Below are 13,915 nucleotides of genomic sequence, written 5' to 3'. Positions count from 1 at the left end.
TGGCACAAGGACTGCAGTTTAAACTCCGTGCAGTTCAGGCCGTGGGGTTTTGTGGGGCTGATTCATTCTGTTCACTGCTCAGGAGAAAGGTGAGATGTGGCTGCAGCTGCCCTGAGTCAGCACCAACCTTGTGAAACGTCCCTGGAGTGGCAGGAAGGGCTCTGGGTGCCACACGAGCTGTGACTCACACTCCAGGGGTATTTATAGCTGCCAGGTACTGGCACAGGTGTGAACAGACAGAGCAGATCCCAGGTGTGCTGGCACAGGTGTGGACAGACAGAGCAGATCCCAGGTGTGCTGGCACACGTGTGGACAGACAGACAGACAGAACTTGGCCCTGGGTGCCAAGCCTTGCCCTGGCAGCTCGGCAGGAGCAGCACAGCCCCAAAGGAAGGGACCCTCCCTGCTCAGCCCCGAGCCTTTGCACTGCAGAGTCTGGCAGCAGGAGACTGACAGGAGCTCTAAAATCATCATTTAAACAATGCCAGACTGAGTTCATGACACACAGAGCTGACACATTCCTTCCAGATCCCAGGAATCACGAGATCCCAAACCTCTTCCACACTCTTCTCCAGATGTGCAGACCCCAAACTCTTCCTGCACTACAGGCCTGGGTGCTTTGATTTTAAATAGCCAGCAATAAAAAGACTTTTTAATTGATTAGTCACTGCAGCCATGAGTATCACAGAGTTTACTTTCTTATTCCATGAATGTATTTGTTTATATTTGCAGAAGGATCCAATCTGATGTAAACTATGAAATATGTTGTTTACTGAACAAAGACAGGTTCCAAGGCACTTGTTAACACTGAAATCAAACCTGACTCTTAGATATTTATTTGCATTAGTCAGTCACCTCAGAGTCCACAAACCTGCAGCACTTCATCAGCCTGGGAAAACACCTAGAAGATAAATAACCTGTTTAAAAACTTCTGATGCGTCAGTAGTTTGCCGTGAAACTGGAAAACAGACCAGAGCTTTGTATTAGTGCCTTGAAAACCAGTGGAAACCCAAAATGTGCTGATGCTATCAAGTTTGCTGTCAGCACTCTGGAGAACAGAATTAGAATTTTCAGTGATTTTGATAAACTGCTTTTTGACAGACATTTGTGCCTGGATGCCATCTGTGACGGTGCCTCGAGTTTTAACTCGAGCTCACATCACCCAGAAAGGATCTGCTGGCAGGGGAAGCAGCCCACAGGCTCTGCTGCTGGGGGAAACCCAGGCAAAAATCCTTCAAGGAGGAAAACAAACTCTGACCATGCTGACATTTGGTCTTGCTGACAGTGTTAAAATGCCACATCTGCCTCAGTGATACTGAGACAGCCTCAAACTTCATCTCTGCTTGAGCAGTGAAGAATAAAATGAAAGGCAGCATTAACAGGATGAACTGGAACAGGTCCTGGGCATCAGGGATCTTGTCGGCTGTCTGCAAGTGGGCAAACAAGTTGAGTTCAACTCTGTCCTGGGAAATATGCTTATTGTAAATAAAGCAAAATGTGTTTTCTTCCCCCATTACCATGGGGCAGCCCCTGATTCCACACCACTGCTCTGCTCCCACTGAGCCACGACTGCCAGGTCAGTCCCTGGGTGTGCTGCAGGTCCCTCAGCCTTGAGGAGTGATGGACCACGAACAGAATCAATTCGTGTTTGAAGTCGTTTTTACGCTGATTTTCCTGGAACATGAAGACAATATTCCTCCCGTGACAGGACTGGTTCGGGTGTGCTCTGCTGGGAGCAGATCGGTGCCACCAGTGGACAGTGGGGTCCTCCTAATGGAACTATTAATGACAAAATAAAGTATTCAGAAAGGGAAATGCATCTCCATTCAGGGAGGGTTAATATTTCATATTCACAGCTGCAGCTGTGGGCTGTGGCATGCAGAAAGGGCCCCAGGAACCCGAGCAGGGGGTTCTGTGGTGTGAGAGGCAGCAGGGAACAGCCCTGGGGGAGCTGGCTGTGTCCTGACAGGCTGTGACAATCACCAGCCCTCTCACAAATCCTCCAGGGCTGTGGCCACACCAACATTCCTGACTGCCCTGCCTGACAGTATGGAACACGGCTCACAGACCAAGTGGCATCAACACCCCAGAGCCTTATCTGCTCCTTCTCAGAGCTCCCAGCCCGCAGTGCTGGGTGGGGTTATCTGTGCTGCAAGGCTCAGTTTGCTCCCACGTTCACCTTCATCTGCCCAGCAGCTGAAGGCCTGGAAGATGAAAGAGTCCTCAGGCTGTGACACAATCAGTGGCCAGTCACAATGATCCCTTCAGCCTTGAGCAGAAACAGCAGCAGCCCTTGTGAAACAATCAGAAAAACACAGCTTTGTGTTAAAGGACTGCAAGGGATTTGGAGGCTATTGAGGCTGCAAACTACTGACATCAGACTGAGCCTGACAGGCGTCTCAGAAAACCCTTATCTCCTTCGTTGATATGGTTACCCTCAAATTACTTTTAAATGCTCAAATACAACCAATATTTACACCTGAGTGCTTTCAGGGACCCCAGGCAGGAGAATTCTGTGCACTGCATACAGCACAGCCCAGGTCTCAGAGCTGAAACAATGCCATCCTTCCCCAAATCTGCTCTTTGGGATCCTTCCCAGCTGCCTGAGGAGTGGGAACATTCCCCAGAGCTCACTAATAGCCCCAAGCAGAGCTGTCCTGCACCAAGCCCACACCAAAGGCAGATTGTTCCAGTGATTCCTCACACAGGGGGAGAGTGCAGCACCTTTGAGCTGGTTCTTTGGGACCTCTGGAACTCTCCCATCTCACCCCCAGAGACCCCAGCTGGACCCCACTCCTTCCACCCTGCCCTGACAGAAGACTGTCACTAAAACTCTGCTCCTGGTCAGGAGACTGAGGAATTCAACAAATTCAAGAGTGAAAACTCCAAATGATCATTACCTGCTGTGTCTGAGCACTCCCACAGCAGAGCTAAGGCTGCAATGTGACACAGAGGCACGGGGCAGTGAAGAAAAGGCATTTTTTCACAGAGGGCTTTTGCTGCAGACAGGAAGTTTGCTTTTTGAATTAGTCACCAGTTTCACTCCAGGCTGATTACACCAGTTTCATTACCATACAATAGCACGGTTTCCATGCAAGTGCTATCAAGATTACTTTTATGGTTCCAAAAGTTGTTTCACCACACCTACACAGAACCTGGGTGCTGTACTCAGGAACACAGAATTGCTCTCCCTGCCCTCTGTGCTTACCCAAACCCCACAGCCTTTCAGGTAAACTGCTCCTGGGTAAATAGAAGGGAGTTGACCACGAATATTCAGAAATAGACCTGAACTTTGACAATTAGGCACATTTTGAATATAAACATCACGTCTAGGAGTGGGATATATATGCTGTGGAACACATTCTTTATAAAGAAATATAAAGTGGCATTATGACACCAATTCAAGGGAAACATCTGATAAGTTCTGGCAGCACAGGCTACTTTAGCAATAGTGATAAGATCGCTGGCAGGATTTTTGATGGAAATAATGAACATTTTCTTCTGCGTATGTGTGTCACTTCTTTCTTTCTTTCTTATTTTTTATACTTTATTTACACCCACCAGCAGCTGTGATTATTTCTTGAAAAAAAAAAAAAAAGCAAGTTGGGTATTTTGCATTTGAGGATCTTTTGGCAAAGGAAAGTCCCTGTGGGGCTGCACTTCCCCAGGAGCTGGGCAGGGTGGGGTGGCTGCAGAGCCCAGATCAGCCAGGGCACAGCTCAGCCTGTGCCACCAGGTTCTGTCTGTGCCACCAGGCTCTGTCTGTGCCACCAGGGTCACAGCCTGTGCCACCAGGGTCTCTGTGCCACCAGGTTCTGTCTGTGCCACCAGGGTCTGTCTGTGCCACCAGGGTCTGTCTGTGCCACCAGGGTCTCTGTGCCACCAGGGCCTCTGTCTGTGCCACCAGGGTCTGTCTGTGCCACCAGGGTCACAGTCTGTGCCACCAGGGTCTGTCTGTGCCACCAGGGTCTGTCTGTGCCACCAGGGTCTCTGTGCCACCAGGGTCTCTGTCTGTGCCACCAGGGTCACAGTCTGTGCCACCAGGGTCTCTGTGCCACCAGGGTCTGTCTGTGCCACCAGGGTCTCTGTGCCACCAGGCTCTCTCTGTGCCACCAGGGTCTGTCTGTGCCACCAGGGTCTCTGTGCCTGCCTGGGGCTGCCACACAAGTTTCACTTGCAATGAAACCTGTCCCTGGAATGTCCCTGGCTCACTGTCCCTATGAGCACACCCTGACTGGAATTACCAAGAATTACTCAAGGAGCAGATAAGTTAAATATTTCATTTAAATGCTGTTGGATGTCAGGTTATTTTTGTTTGTTATATTTTATTATCTTCTCCATCCTCAACCCCTCCAAAGCAACCTAAATCATCCTGCTGCCAAATCCAAAATAAAGACTTCTTTGTACACCACTGCACTAAAAATGAATTTAGGCCCCAAAATCTCGCTCAATTTCATACATTCATAAAGAGCAAACATTGAAAAATTTCCCCAGATTTGTTCAATGCCAGAAAACATTTGGTGTAATTCTGTTCTTTGAACTCTGAGATTATTTCATCTTCTTCCTTTACCTTGGTAATTATTCTCCCTTTACCTTTACTATTAATATTAATGTCACACACTGACAGGATGGGAGTGACAAGCAGCAGCTCTTCCCCAAATGATTTTGAATCTTCTCAGTTTAACTGCTTTATATTGGGTTGGGAGCCAATTTCACCTTAAGTGAGAGGTAGGGATGTCTGGAATATCCAGGGAACATTGCCATCTTAGGAGTGAAACGATCTGCAGCATCCTCACCCCTGACTTCCCTCGGGATTTTCTCAGCACCAGTGCTGAGAAATTAAAATGCAACATTTAGCATGATTTGTAGCTTTAAAATTCAATTATCACCCTGCCTAGCTAGTACCTGGCAGAGCACGATGAGCTCAGGAGTCTCCTTCACAGCCACAAGAACTTCCCACATATTAATGAACTTTATTTCAGCGTGCAGTCACCGACAGGGGCACAGAAACTCTGATGAAGGCAAGCTTCAGATTTCACACAGGCACATTCCTCACCCAGCTCGGAGCATCTTCTCAGTGCCTTTTTCACCCACAGCCCCACATTTCCCACTCAGCTCAGTCTCAGAGAGCTCAAGCAGCAAAGCCTGCACAGAAACACAAACAGCTCAAAACTCAACAATCCTCTCGGCATTCCCTGCTCCTCAGGCAGAGCACAGTTCTGTAAAATCCTTTTCTAAATCTCTTTTTCTCAGTCATGTCTCAGAGGTGACATCCTCTGCTGACACTGACCCCACAGCTCTGAGTGTGGCTGTGCATCATGAAGGAATTGAGCTGCTTACCAAGTCCCTTCAGGAACTTTTTACTTCTTGTTGTAGCATTAAATCTTCTCATCAGGCACTGACAAACTTTCAGCGTACTCAAACTTTACATATTACTGATCTAAACCACCCTTGTTTAATCTTTGCCTACCAAGAACAATACATTAAAAATCCCACCCAGAGTCCCTGCTTTACGTGCACAAAGCATCTCTAACAGCAGCAGCTCACAGCTCTAACTATGCACAGAATAACCTCAGCCTGTACGAGCAGTTTTACTGAACAAGCAGGGTTACTCAGCACACTAAAAGCTGCTTATACATGTAAATATTGTATGGTGAACTGCTTAGTAACCAAATTTATGCTTTTCAGATGATTTTTATTTTGGCATTTTTAAGATAGCATCAAATCATCTTGAAATTGTTTTTAAAATATGCTTGATCATTTTGAAAATCAAATTAATACAGCCAACTCTGATGATTATATTTTGCCTAGACCCTGCTGCATTGTCATGCCTTCATGTTGCTCAACCAGAGCTTGTTTCAGGAAAACATTAATTTTTTTCCTGAGAATCTAAACCACTGCCATTCATGAAGCACAACCACCCAATGCAATGCACTCTTCATAATTCTAATATCATGTGCTGCATCCTCTCATGATTTATTTGACTTCTGTGTCTAAACCCTCAGCCAGGGATTTTCAGACTTTCCAACCACACATCCCCCAGTGGTCTGTAGCCATGCACCAGAATTCATTTCTAAGAAAACCAGACTTGATTCTTTCAGTTACTTCCCACTTCTTTGCACTGCAGACTAACTAATTACCTAGAGCTGGCTGCTAATGAGAGATTAAATTAATACATGTAGTAGGGCACTAGCAAAATCATATTCCATATTTAAACTCAACAGCATAAAGATCATTTGTTACTTTGGATGCAATATATTTCCTTCTTCAGAAACAGCAGCAATTAATAGCATAGTGTAGAAATAAAAAATGGAGAGTAATTTTATCCTGTCACTGGAAAAAAACAACACACACCACAATCCAGCAGCTGAGTTGAGATTAAATAGATAGGATGTAAACCAACGCTAGTCTGGTCTTTATAAAATTGGCTATGCTGGGACAAAGTGTAATGTGAATAATTCAGATGCGAGTTTGAGAAGTGGTGAAGGTGAGCAAGCCCAAATCATACCCAAAACTTGAGCACAGAAAAAGAAAATAAAATATTTCTGCAGTGACACTGTGGCCTTTCAGCAATTCTTACGGCTGGTTTTGAAGGGAACTCTGCCAGCCCTTGCTAGCAGGTGACTGATTGTGGCTGGCTCACACCGAGCTGGGTGTAGCTCTGCTCCCAGAATATTTCTAGGAAGGGGAATCAGATGGGCAGTGAAGGAACAACAAGTGGAGAAATGGCTTCAAAGCTTCCAAGGGAGCTCAGTTGTTCAATTCCCAAAGGGTGGGCAAGCAGCCATGGGGAGACGACTCCCAGAACAGGAGGGTGGGAGCACCCCCAGAACGGGAGGGTGGGAGCACCCCCAGAACGGGAGGGTGGGAGAGCCCCCAGAACGGGAGGGTGGGAGAGCCCCCAGGTCTCTCCGAGTGCCAGGACGTGCCCAACTGCTCTGGGAAACCATGGCACAGCAATCTGTCACAGGGTGAGTGGTACCTGGGGACCAAAGCCCAGCCCTGGGGCTGGGAGGGAGATAAAATCCCTGCTGCACCCCCAGGCTGACCCACACTGCCCCAGCTCAGGAGCAGCCCGCAGGTTTTGTAGGGGAGTGAGAGGAATGTGCAGCTGGTGGAAATCAGGGGGGCCTGACAGACCAGCAGGCTCCTGGGGACACTGAGCTGCAGGTACAGGACACGGCTGCAGGCATGGACACAACACCTACAGACACACACCAGGTGTACGGGTCACACACGGGACAGATTTAACAGAGCCCTTCCAACCACTGCCCATTCCCCAGCAGGGCTGCTGGAACACAACCTTTGGTTTTATTTGCTTTTATTCGCAGACTTACACACCAGCAGCAGAGGGGCTCTGTGAGCTCCAGGGCATCACCAGGGGAACAGCACTCACCAGAGGATCTGTGACCACAGGGATGGATCCCCACAGCATTTGAATGCTGCAGAAATATTTTCAGTAGAATTTAGCCTCTGTGAAAATTGTTCAGGAATAAGAGAGTGTTATTTGCAAAACTTATGTCAAATCCTTTTGACTTTGCCTGCCCCAAGAGCTGTGTTTAGATTAGGCTTGGAAATAAGGTGTGGTAGAAAGGATCTAAATGTCACCATTACGTGAACAAATACTGAGAATTGTAAAGAACTGCGTAAGATACAACAACGAAGACTGGAGGGTGCCAAAACAACTAATGATACTTTCTTGAAAGGAATGTCTAATAGAAAGTCCAAGGGACGATTTCTACAAACAGTGGCACGTAGCCAGACCCTGTGACTCAGCCCTGCTGGTCACGGGCCACCAAGTGCCAACAGCATCAACATCTGGCGACAGCCACATCTCCCTCCTGAGCCACCATGGGCACGGGGCTAGCCGGGAGCGGGGCTGGGCTGGCTCCCGAGCTCCCGGGCTGTGTTCCCGGGCTGGCTCCCGAGCTCGCCTGGGGCACGGGGCACCCCGACCCTGGCTCGCCGGTGTCCCCGGGCACGGCCCTGCCCCGGCTGCAGGCAGCGATAGGGCGGGAGCTGCGGCACACCGGGCCGGGCAGCGCCGATAACGGGCGGGGCAGGGGCACCGGGGTGCGGCCGCCGGTCCCACCGCCCGGGCCCCGTGTCCGCGCTGGCTGCGGGAACTCCGCGGCGGGAGGGGACACGCGGTGATCCCGATCCCGGTCCCGATCCCAACGGGCCCGGGGCGGAAGGGCACGCACGGTGACCCCGGTCCCGATCCTGATCCCGATGGACCTGGAAGGCACGCGCGGGCATCCCGGTCCCTGTCCCTGTCCCGATGGACCCGGGGCTGGAGGGCACGCGCGGTGATCCTGTTCCCGACCCCGACCCCGATCCCGGCCCTGTTCCCGATCCCGTTCCCGATCCCGGTCCCGGTCCCGGTCCCGATGGGCCCGGGCGGAAGGGCACGCGCGGCGATCCCGAGCGCGGCCCCGCGGAGGGCGGGGGTCACACACGCGGGGCGGGGCGCGGGCGGCTGCCGCTCGCCGCCGGCAGCCAATGGGAGCGGGCGGCGCCGCTCAATAGCCAATGGGAGGGGGCGGGACGCGCGCAGCAGCCAATGGGAGGGGGCGGGCCGCGCGCAGCAGCCAATGGGCGGGGGCGGGCCGCCATGGGCCGCGGCAGCGCTGTCCCGCCGCCGCGCCGGCACGGGGGCCGGTAACGGCAGCGCCGCCGCCCTCCCTTCCTCTCTCCCTCCCTCTCTCCCTCCCTCCTTCTCTTCCTCATCCCCTTCCTCCTCCTCCTCGGCGCTGCCCGGCGCCGGGGCTGTCCCGGCGCGGCTCCGCAAGGCGCGGCCGCCGCTTCCCCGCCCCGGCGCGGGGCCGTCCCTCGTCCCCTCCCTCCCTCCGCCCCGTCCCCGCCCGCCGCGGCAGCCCCGAGCGGGAGGCGGCGGAGGGAGGCGGGAGCCATGCGGGAGTACAAGGTGGTGGTGCTGGGCTCGGGCGGCGTGGGCAAGTCCGCCCTTACGGTGCAGTTCGTGACCGGCTCCTTCATCGAGAAGTATGACCCCACCATCGAGGACTTCTACCGCAAGGAGATCGAGGTGGACTCGTCCCCGTCCGTGCTGGAGATCCTGGACACGGCGGGCACCGAGCAGTTCGCCTCCATGCGGGACCTCTACATCAAGAACGGGCAGGGCTTCATCCTGGTGTACAGCCTGGTGAACCAGCAGAGCTTCCAGGACATCAAGCCCATGCGGGACCAGATCATCCGCGTCAAGAGGTACGAGCGGGTGCCCATGATCCTGGTGGGCAACAAGGTGGACCTGGAAGGCGAGCGCGAGGTCTCCTTCGGGGAGGGCAAAGCGCTGGCCGAGGAGTGGAGCTGCCCCTTCATGGAGACCTCGGCCAAAAACAAAGCCTCGGTGGACGAGCTGTTCGCCGAGATCGTCAGGCAGATGAACTACGCGGCGCAGCCCAACGGGGACGAGCCGTGCTGCGCCTCCTGCGCCATCCTCTGAGGGCGGCGGCGGCCCCGCGCCCCGCCGGCCCCGCTCGGGGAGAAAACATCGGGGGAAAAAAAAAAAAAATTCATCGTCTTGGAAATGTGGCTTTTCTCGGCATGTACGTTTCGTCCAGTCTTGGTCATGGCATATTTCCTGTCAGTGTCGGCGGCGGGCGCGGGAGCAGCCGGTCCCGCCGACCGGGAGAGCGGAGCCACGCGGGGAGCCCGTACCCGGGACAGCCCCGGGACAGCGGCGGGGAGCGGGGCCCGCATCCCGGGACAGCTCCGGGGAAGAGCGGGACCCGCATCCAGGACAGCCCCGGTGTGCGGGATGTTCACTCCCCCGGTGTGCGGGATGTTCACTCCCCCGGTGTGCGGGATGTTCATCCCTCCCGGTGTGCGGGGCCCCGTCCCGGACTCTCCCCGCGGTCTCTATGCAAGCGGGGCGGTGCGGGGCCGTCCCGCCCGGAGAGTTGCACATGGAACTGGGACTGTGACCCGATGGGTGCTGCCAGGCACGGGGCGCCGGGCAGCGCCGCCGATATCCCTGGAATAATGCTCTATTTTGTTTACCTGCTGTATCGGATGGGAGTTTGCAGGAGAGTGGTAGCGTGGTGGTTTTTCTCCTGGTTTTGTTTGTTTGTTTGTTTGTTTTTTTGAATCAGCTGTGAAAATGTTACAAATCTGCACAATTTTTTAGGCGTGCGTGTGTGTGTGATTTCGTTGTGGTTTTGGTTTTTCCTTTGGCGGGGAGGGGGGCGGTGGTGCTTTTTTGTGCCAGGGGTTTTGGGTTTGGGTTGGCAATACCTGATTTTGATGACTAGCTCTCTCAAGTGCAAAGACTTCCCATGAGTGATGCAGGGCCAACAGCAGCCCTGTGTCTGTAGAGTGCCTTCAAAACTCAGCTGTTCCAGCCGGTGCCAACCTGTGAAAGCTCCACAGAATCCCATTATCTACTACTCCAAAAACTACTTAACAGTTTCCTTGCGGTAATCACACCGAGCAAGCCAGGACAAAAGGGCCTATTGTTAGTGGAATTTATTTCTTATTTCCATCTGAGCCTTTTAACTGTTATTTCCATGTCTTGCAAGTTCGGGCTTCATTTACTTCAAATTTACAAGAATTTAGCCTTTTGGGATTTTGGGGGGAAGGGCTTTTTTTGTTGTTGTTGTTTGTTCTATTTCCCTTTGATTTTTGTCATGGGATGTGCCTCCAGCCAGCAAAGAAGGAAATTTTACCGTTGTGATGTACCAAGAGAATTCTAACAACTGTCATTTTAATTGCGGACATGCATTGAAGAGATGTCTATCCGTTTTGAGAATTTTAATACAAACGCTGTTTTTTAGAAAACAACTTTGTGCATTGTTATGTATCACATGAAACACTGACTTTCACACAGGCTCTTAATCCAGATTTATATCTCAATAGCAGTGAAAGGTGGAGGGGTCGATTTAGCCATGAACAGTGGTTAAAGAAAGGCAAACCACAAGGTTGCTGTTTTACCTAATATTTAGTCGTTTTTGATGCAGGGTTTTGCTTGTATTCAGGTCCTGGCCCAGTGTGATGCCAGGCTGTGGGAAGAAGGCTGAGCTCAGAGGCAGCTTTAGCTCCTGTAAGTTTAGGCCCCTTTCCCCTCCTGGAAGCAGCATGGTTTACTGGGGTGAAGTTCTAAAGGTCAATTTTTTACGAAATTTAAGTTTTTTGTCTCATGGCATTATCACTTTAAAATTACAAAGCAGACCTTTTTGTTTCCTGGTTTGCAGAGGGGCTGGGGTGGGAGGAGAGCTGTGCCTCCCATCAGCTGGAAAATCCAAGGACTTTGTTTACCTCTGCCCCTTCTTTCAAGGTGTCTGCCCACAAAACCTGCAAATACCTTTTTCCTTCTCCCCCCTATCCCAAGGAGTCTTGAAATTATCTTACATCTCAAAAACAAAGGCTGAGCAATGATGTGTAAAGGGGTTTTTAATCAGGCCGGCTGAAAAATATCTGCCACGATCCCTCTGTGAATCTGGTAATTTCTCCTATTTTAAGCAGGAAAACTTTGTGCCTCAGCACTGGAAGAGCAGTGTGTAGTGTCAGTTTGATGCTACGTTTTGAAATCCCACTGACTGAAATGAAAATTGCCATTTGTGCTTTAGTCAGAATTGGATTCTTTGTGTAGTAATGTCAAGTATCTAGTGAAAATTTGCAAAAGATTGTACAGTGAAAGTGTCCTGAGCTCAGGTGTGGCCTTCCAGCAGGGACCTGTGGGGCTGTGTCATCTCAGTGGTACAACCACAGTGAAAAGCAGAGAGGGCTGCAGGAGGCAACCCCAGTGCTGGTCCCTCGCTGCTGCCTGGGCTCTCCCTGTCATACACACATTAATTTACCCCCAAAATTGAAAACATCGCTGCAGCTCATCCTCCAGAAATTCCTAAAAATTCATTAGAAGCCAGGGGTCTCCCATGCTAGGAAGACAGGGGAATAACACTGACAAATAGGGTTTCTTTTAACCCAAGTACTGCATTGAAAGCTAAGGAAGCTTGACTGCTGCTACATCTGCAGCTTACAAACTGCACGTCTGATATTAAAAAAAAAATAAAATTACATCTCAGTTACTGCCATGGTTCAATTTTGCCTTAAATTCAGTGGGAATGTACAGTTTTTAGCACCCACCAGGCCTCGCTCTAGATCAGTGCACTGACAGCTTGATGTGGTTGATAAAAGCAGGTATTTATTTATTTATTGTGCCCTCCCAGGTCCTCACATTCCCCAGTGCCTCTCTCCCCACTGCCTGGGCTGTGCTTGAGGAATAAAGCAAAAGTGGGTGTTGGTAGCACACAGCATCCAGCTGTGCTCATCCAGCTGTGCTCATCCAGCTGTGCTCAGCCAGCTGAGCTCTGTGTTGTGCTGGGCCTTTCTGTGGTACATTCCAGTTTTGGCCCAAAAAGGTGTATTTGTTAAACAGTGAAGCATTTAAGCAGCCGTGGCACTGTCTGATCAGGGCTTTGAATGTATTTAGGCATTCCATGTTCTCTGTGACTGGTGAGGACAGTACAAGTGTAGAGCTCAGTAGTCTGATCTTCCAAATATTCTGAAGTGTTCTGGTGCTTGTTAAACATAGGCCTTGTCTATAAAAAGTCTGAAAAAAATCATCCTGCTTTAACTTGACTGAGTGATGAAAGCTATATTAGCTTGGACACTTGAGGGAAATGTTGTATCAATATAAAGGTACTCTTTATTCCTTTTCCCTGTGGGAATATGTTACACCCGTGTCAATACAGAGGTGGTATATCACTCTTTTCACAGTGAGAATTGCAAATATTTACTTGTTTTGGAAGAAAAAATACATTCCCAGCCAAAATTCTTCCTGACATTGCAGAAATTGTGTAAACAAGGCCTTGGTTTAAGGCTGGTCTTGTGACCACATATTTTACTGTACATAATGATTGTATTTTTAAAAATCTGAGCTTGTTCTATTGCAAGAAAGTGTGTCTGGCATCCTGGTGTCCGTGACTGTAACCATGCTGTGTGCTCAGCCCCAGGCCCAAAGCAAGTGTGCTTCTGCTCAACATGATGCTCAGGATTTGTTGATCTGATGGTGCTGGAGCTGATGTGGAACTCTGTGGGATCCTGGTGGTTCTGCTTCTCTCGAAAGAATGTACGGCAAGTTGTTTGCAAAGGGCATTTTAAATAAAGGGCAGCTGGCTCTTTATGACTTCCTCACTTGGGTACTCATTGTGTGCAGGTGTTCTTCGGGCTCAGATTTCCTCAAGGAGTGACAAAATGTAGAAACTTGGGTGTTCTTTCAGAATTTTGTGCAGAAAGGAGTGGCACACGTGCATGGAGTGTGTGGGTGACTCCCAGGAGGAGAATGGGAACAGCTGGAGCTGTGCTGCCATTGGAGCTCTGTCCCTGTCCAGGTTTGTATTTTGTCCAGGAGCCACTTCTGAGAGAGCCCTCACTGCACCCTTGGGCACAACTGGTCACGTCTGACCCCTGCTCTAGAAACAAACGTGTGTGAGCTCAGCTCGGGGGGGAAATGGTTTTAAATATTGATATTCCCAGCTCACAGCCTGCTCCTACAGCCTCGTGCAAAATGTGTGTGTCAGACTCTCCTTCCTGTCACATTGCTGCAGCAGTGTTGGAGGAGCTCCTTCCTGCAGGAATCCAGCAGCTGCCCAAGCTGCAGAACTTCGTGTTTGGGGCTGACAGTCTGGGAACTGTGTGTGCAGCAGATGAGAAGGATTTGAGTGCAAACTTTAGTGCAAAAAGCAAAAGATATTCAAGTGAGTTGTAGTGATGAGAAATGGAGTGCAAGTGTGTTGCTGGGGCTGCGTGTGTTGGGGTTTTGGGGTTTTTTGTTGATTTTGCCTTTTAATTTGTTAAATTAATTAGAGTTTGTTAGTCTGTAAAAAAAAAAAAAAATCTTGCTGTGTTTCCCAAGTGTGTGTGTGTGTGTGATCTGATTTCACTGGGGTTGGAATCA

At 50.4% G+C, this 13,915-nt stretch overlaps 1 protein-coding gene and 1 long non-coding RNA gene across 2 annotated transcripts; one reads left to right on the top strand and one right to left on the bottom strand.

Annotated features, from left to right (window-relative positions):
* Nucleotides 1-594: 594 nt before the first annotated feature.
* On the bottom strand, nt 595-6,836 carry LOC148222724 (uncharacterized). The gene is made up of 3 exons (XR_015805822.1): nt 4,906-6,836; nt 2,180-2,292; nt 595-1,779 (listed from the first exon to the last, which is right to left on the bottom strand). It is a non-coding gene; the product is annotated as an uncharacterized LOC148222724 (long non-coding RNA).
* A 1,937-nt stretch (nt 6,837-8,773) lies between these two features.
* On the top strand, nt 8,774-13,141 carry RAP2B (RAP2B, member of RAS oncogene family). Its single transcript, XM_088171135.1, has one exon. The coding sequence runs from the start codon at nt 8,912-8,914 to the stop codon at nt 9,461-9,463; it is 552 nt and encodes a 183-aa protein (XP_088027261.1). The 5' UTR covers nt 8,774-8,911; the 3' UTR covers nt 9,464-13,141.
* The last annotated feature ends 774 nt before the right edge of the window (nt 13,142-13,915 follow it).

This window comes from Sturnus vulgaris, chromosome 10, assembly GCF_052056855.1.
Source record: "Sturnus vulgaris isolate bStuVul1 chromosome 10, bStuVul1.hap1, whole genome shotgun sequence".
Classification (NCBI taxonomy): domain Eukaryota; kingdom Metazoa; phylum Chordata; class Aves; order Passeriformes; family Sturnidae; genus Sturnus; species Sturnus vulgaris.
This window is presented reverse-complemented; position numbering and strand designations above follow the sequence as displayed.

What these genes read in the sequence shown, in the direction of transcription:
- RAP2B (XM_088171135.1), top strand. Translation starts at nt 8,912, where the DNA reads ATGCGGGAGTACAAGGTGGTGGTGCTGGGCTCGGGCGGCGTGGGCAAG.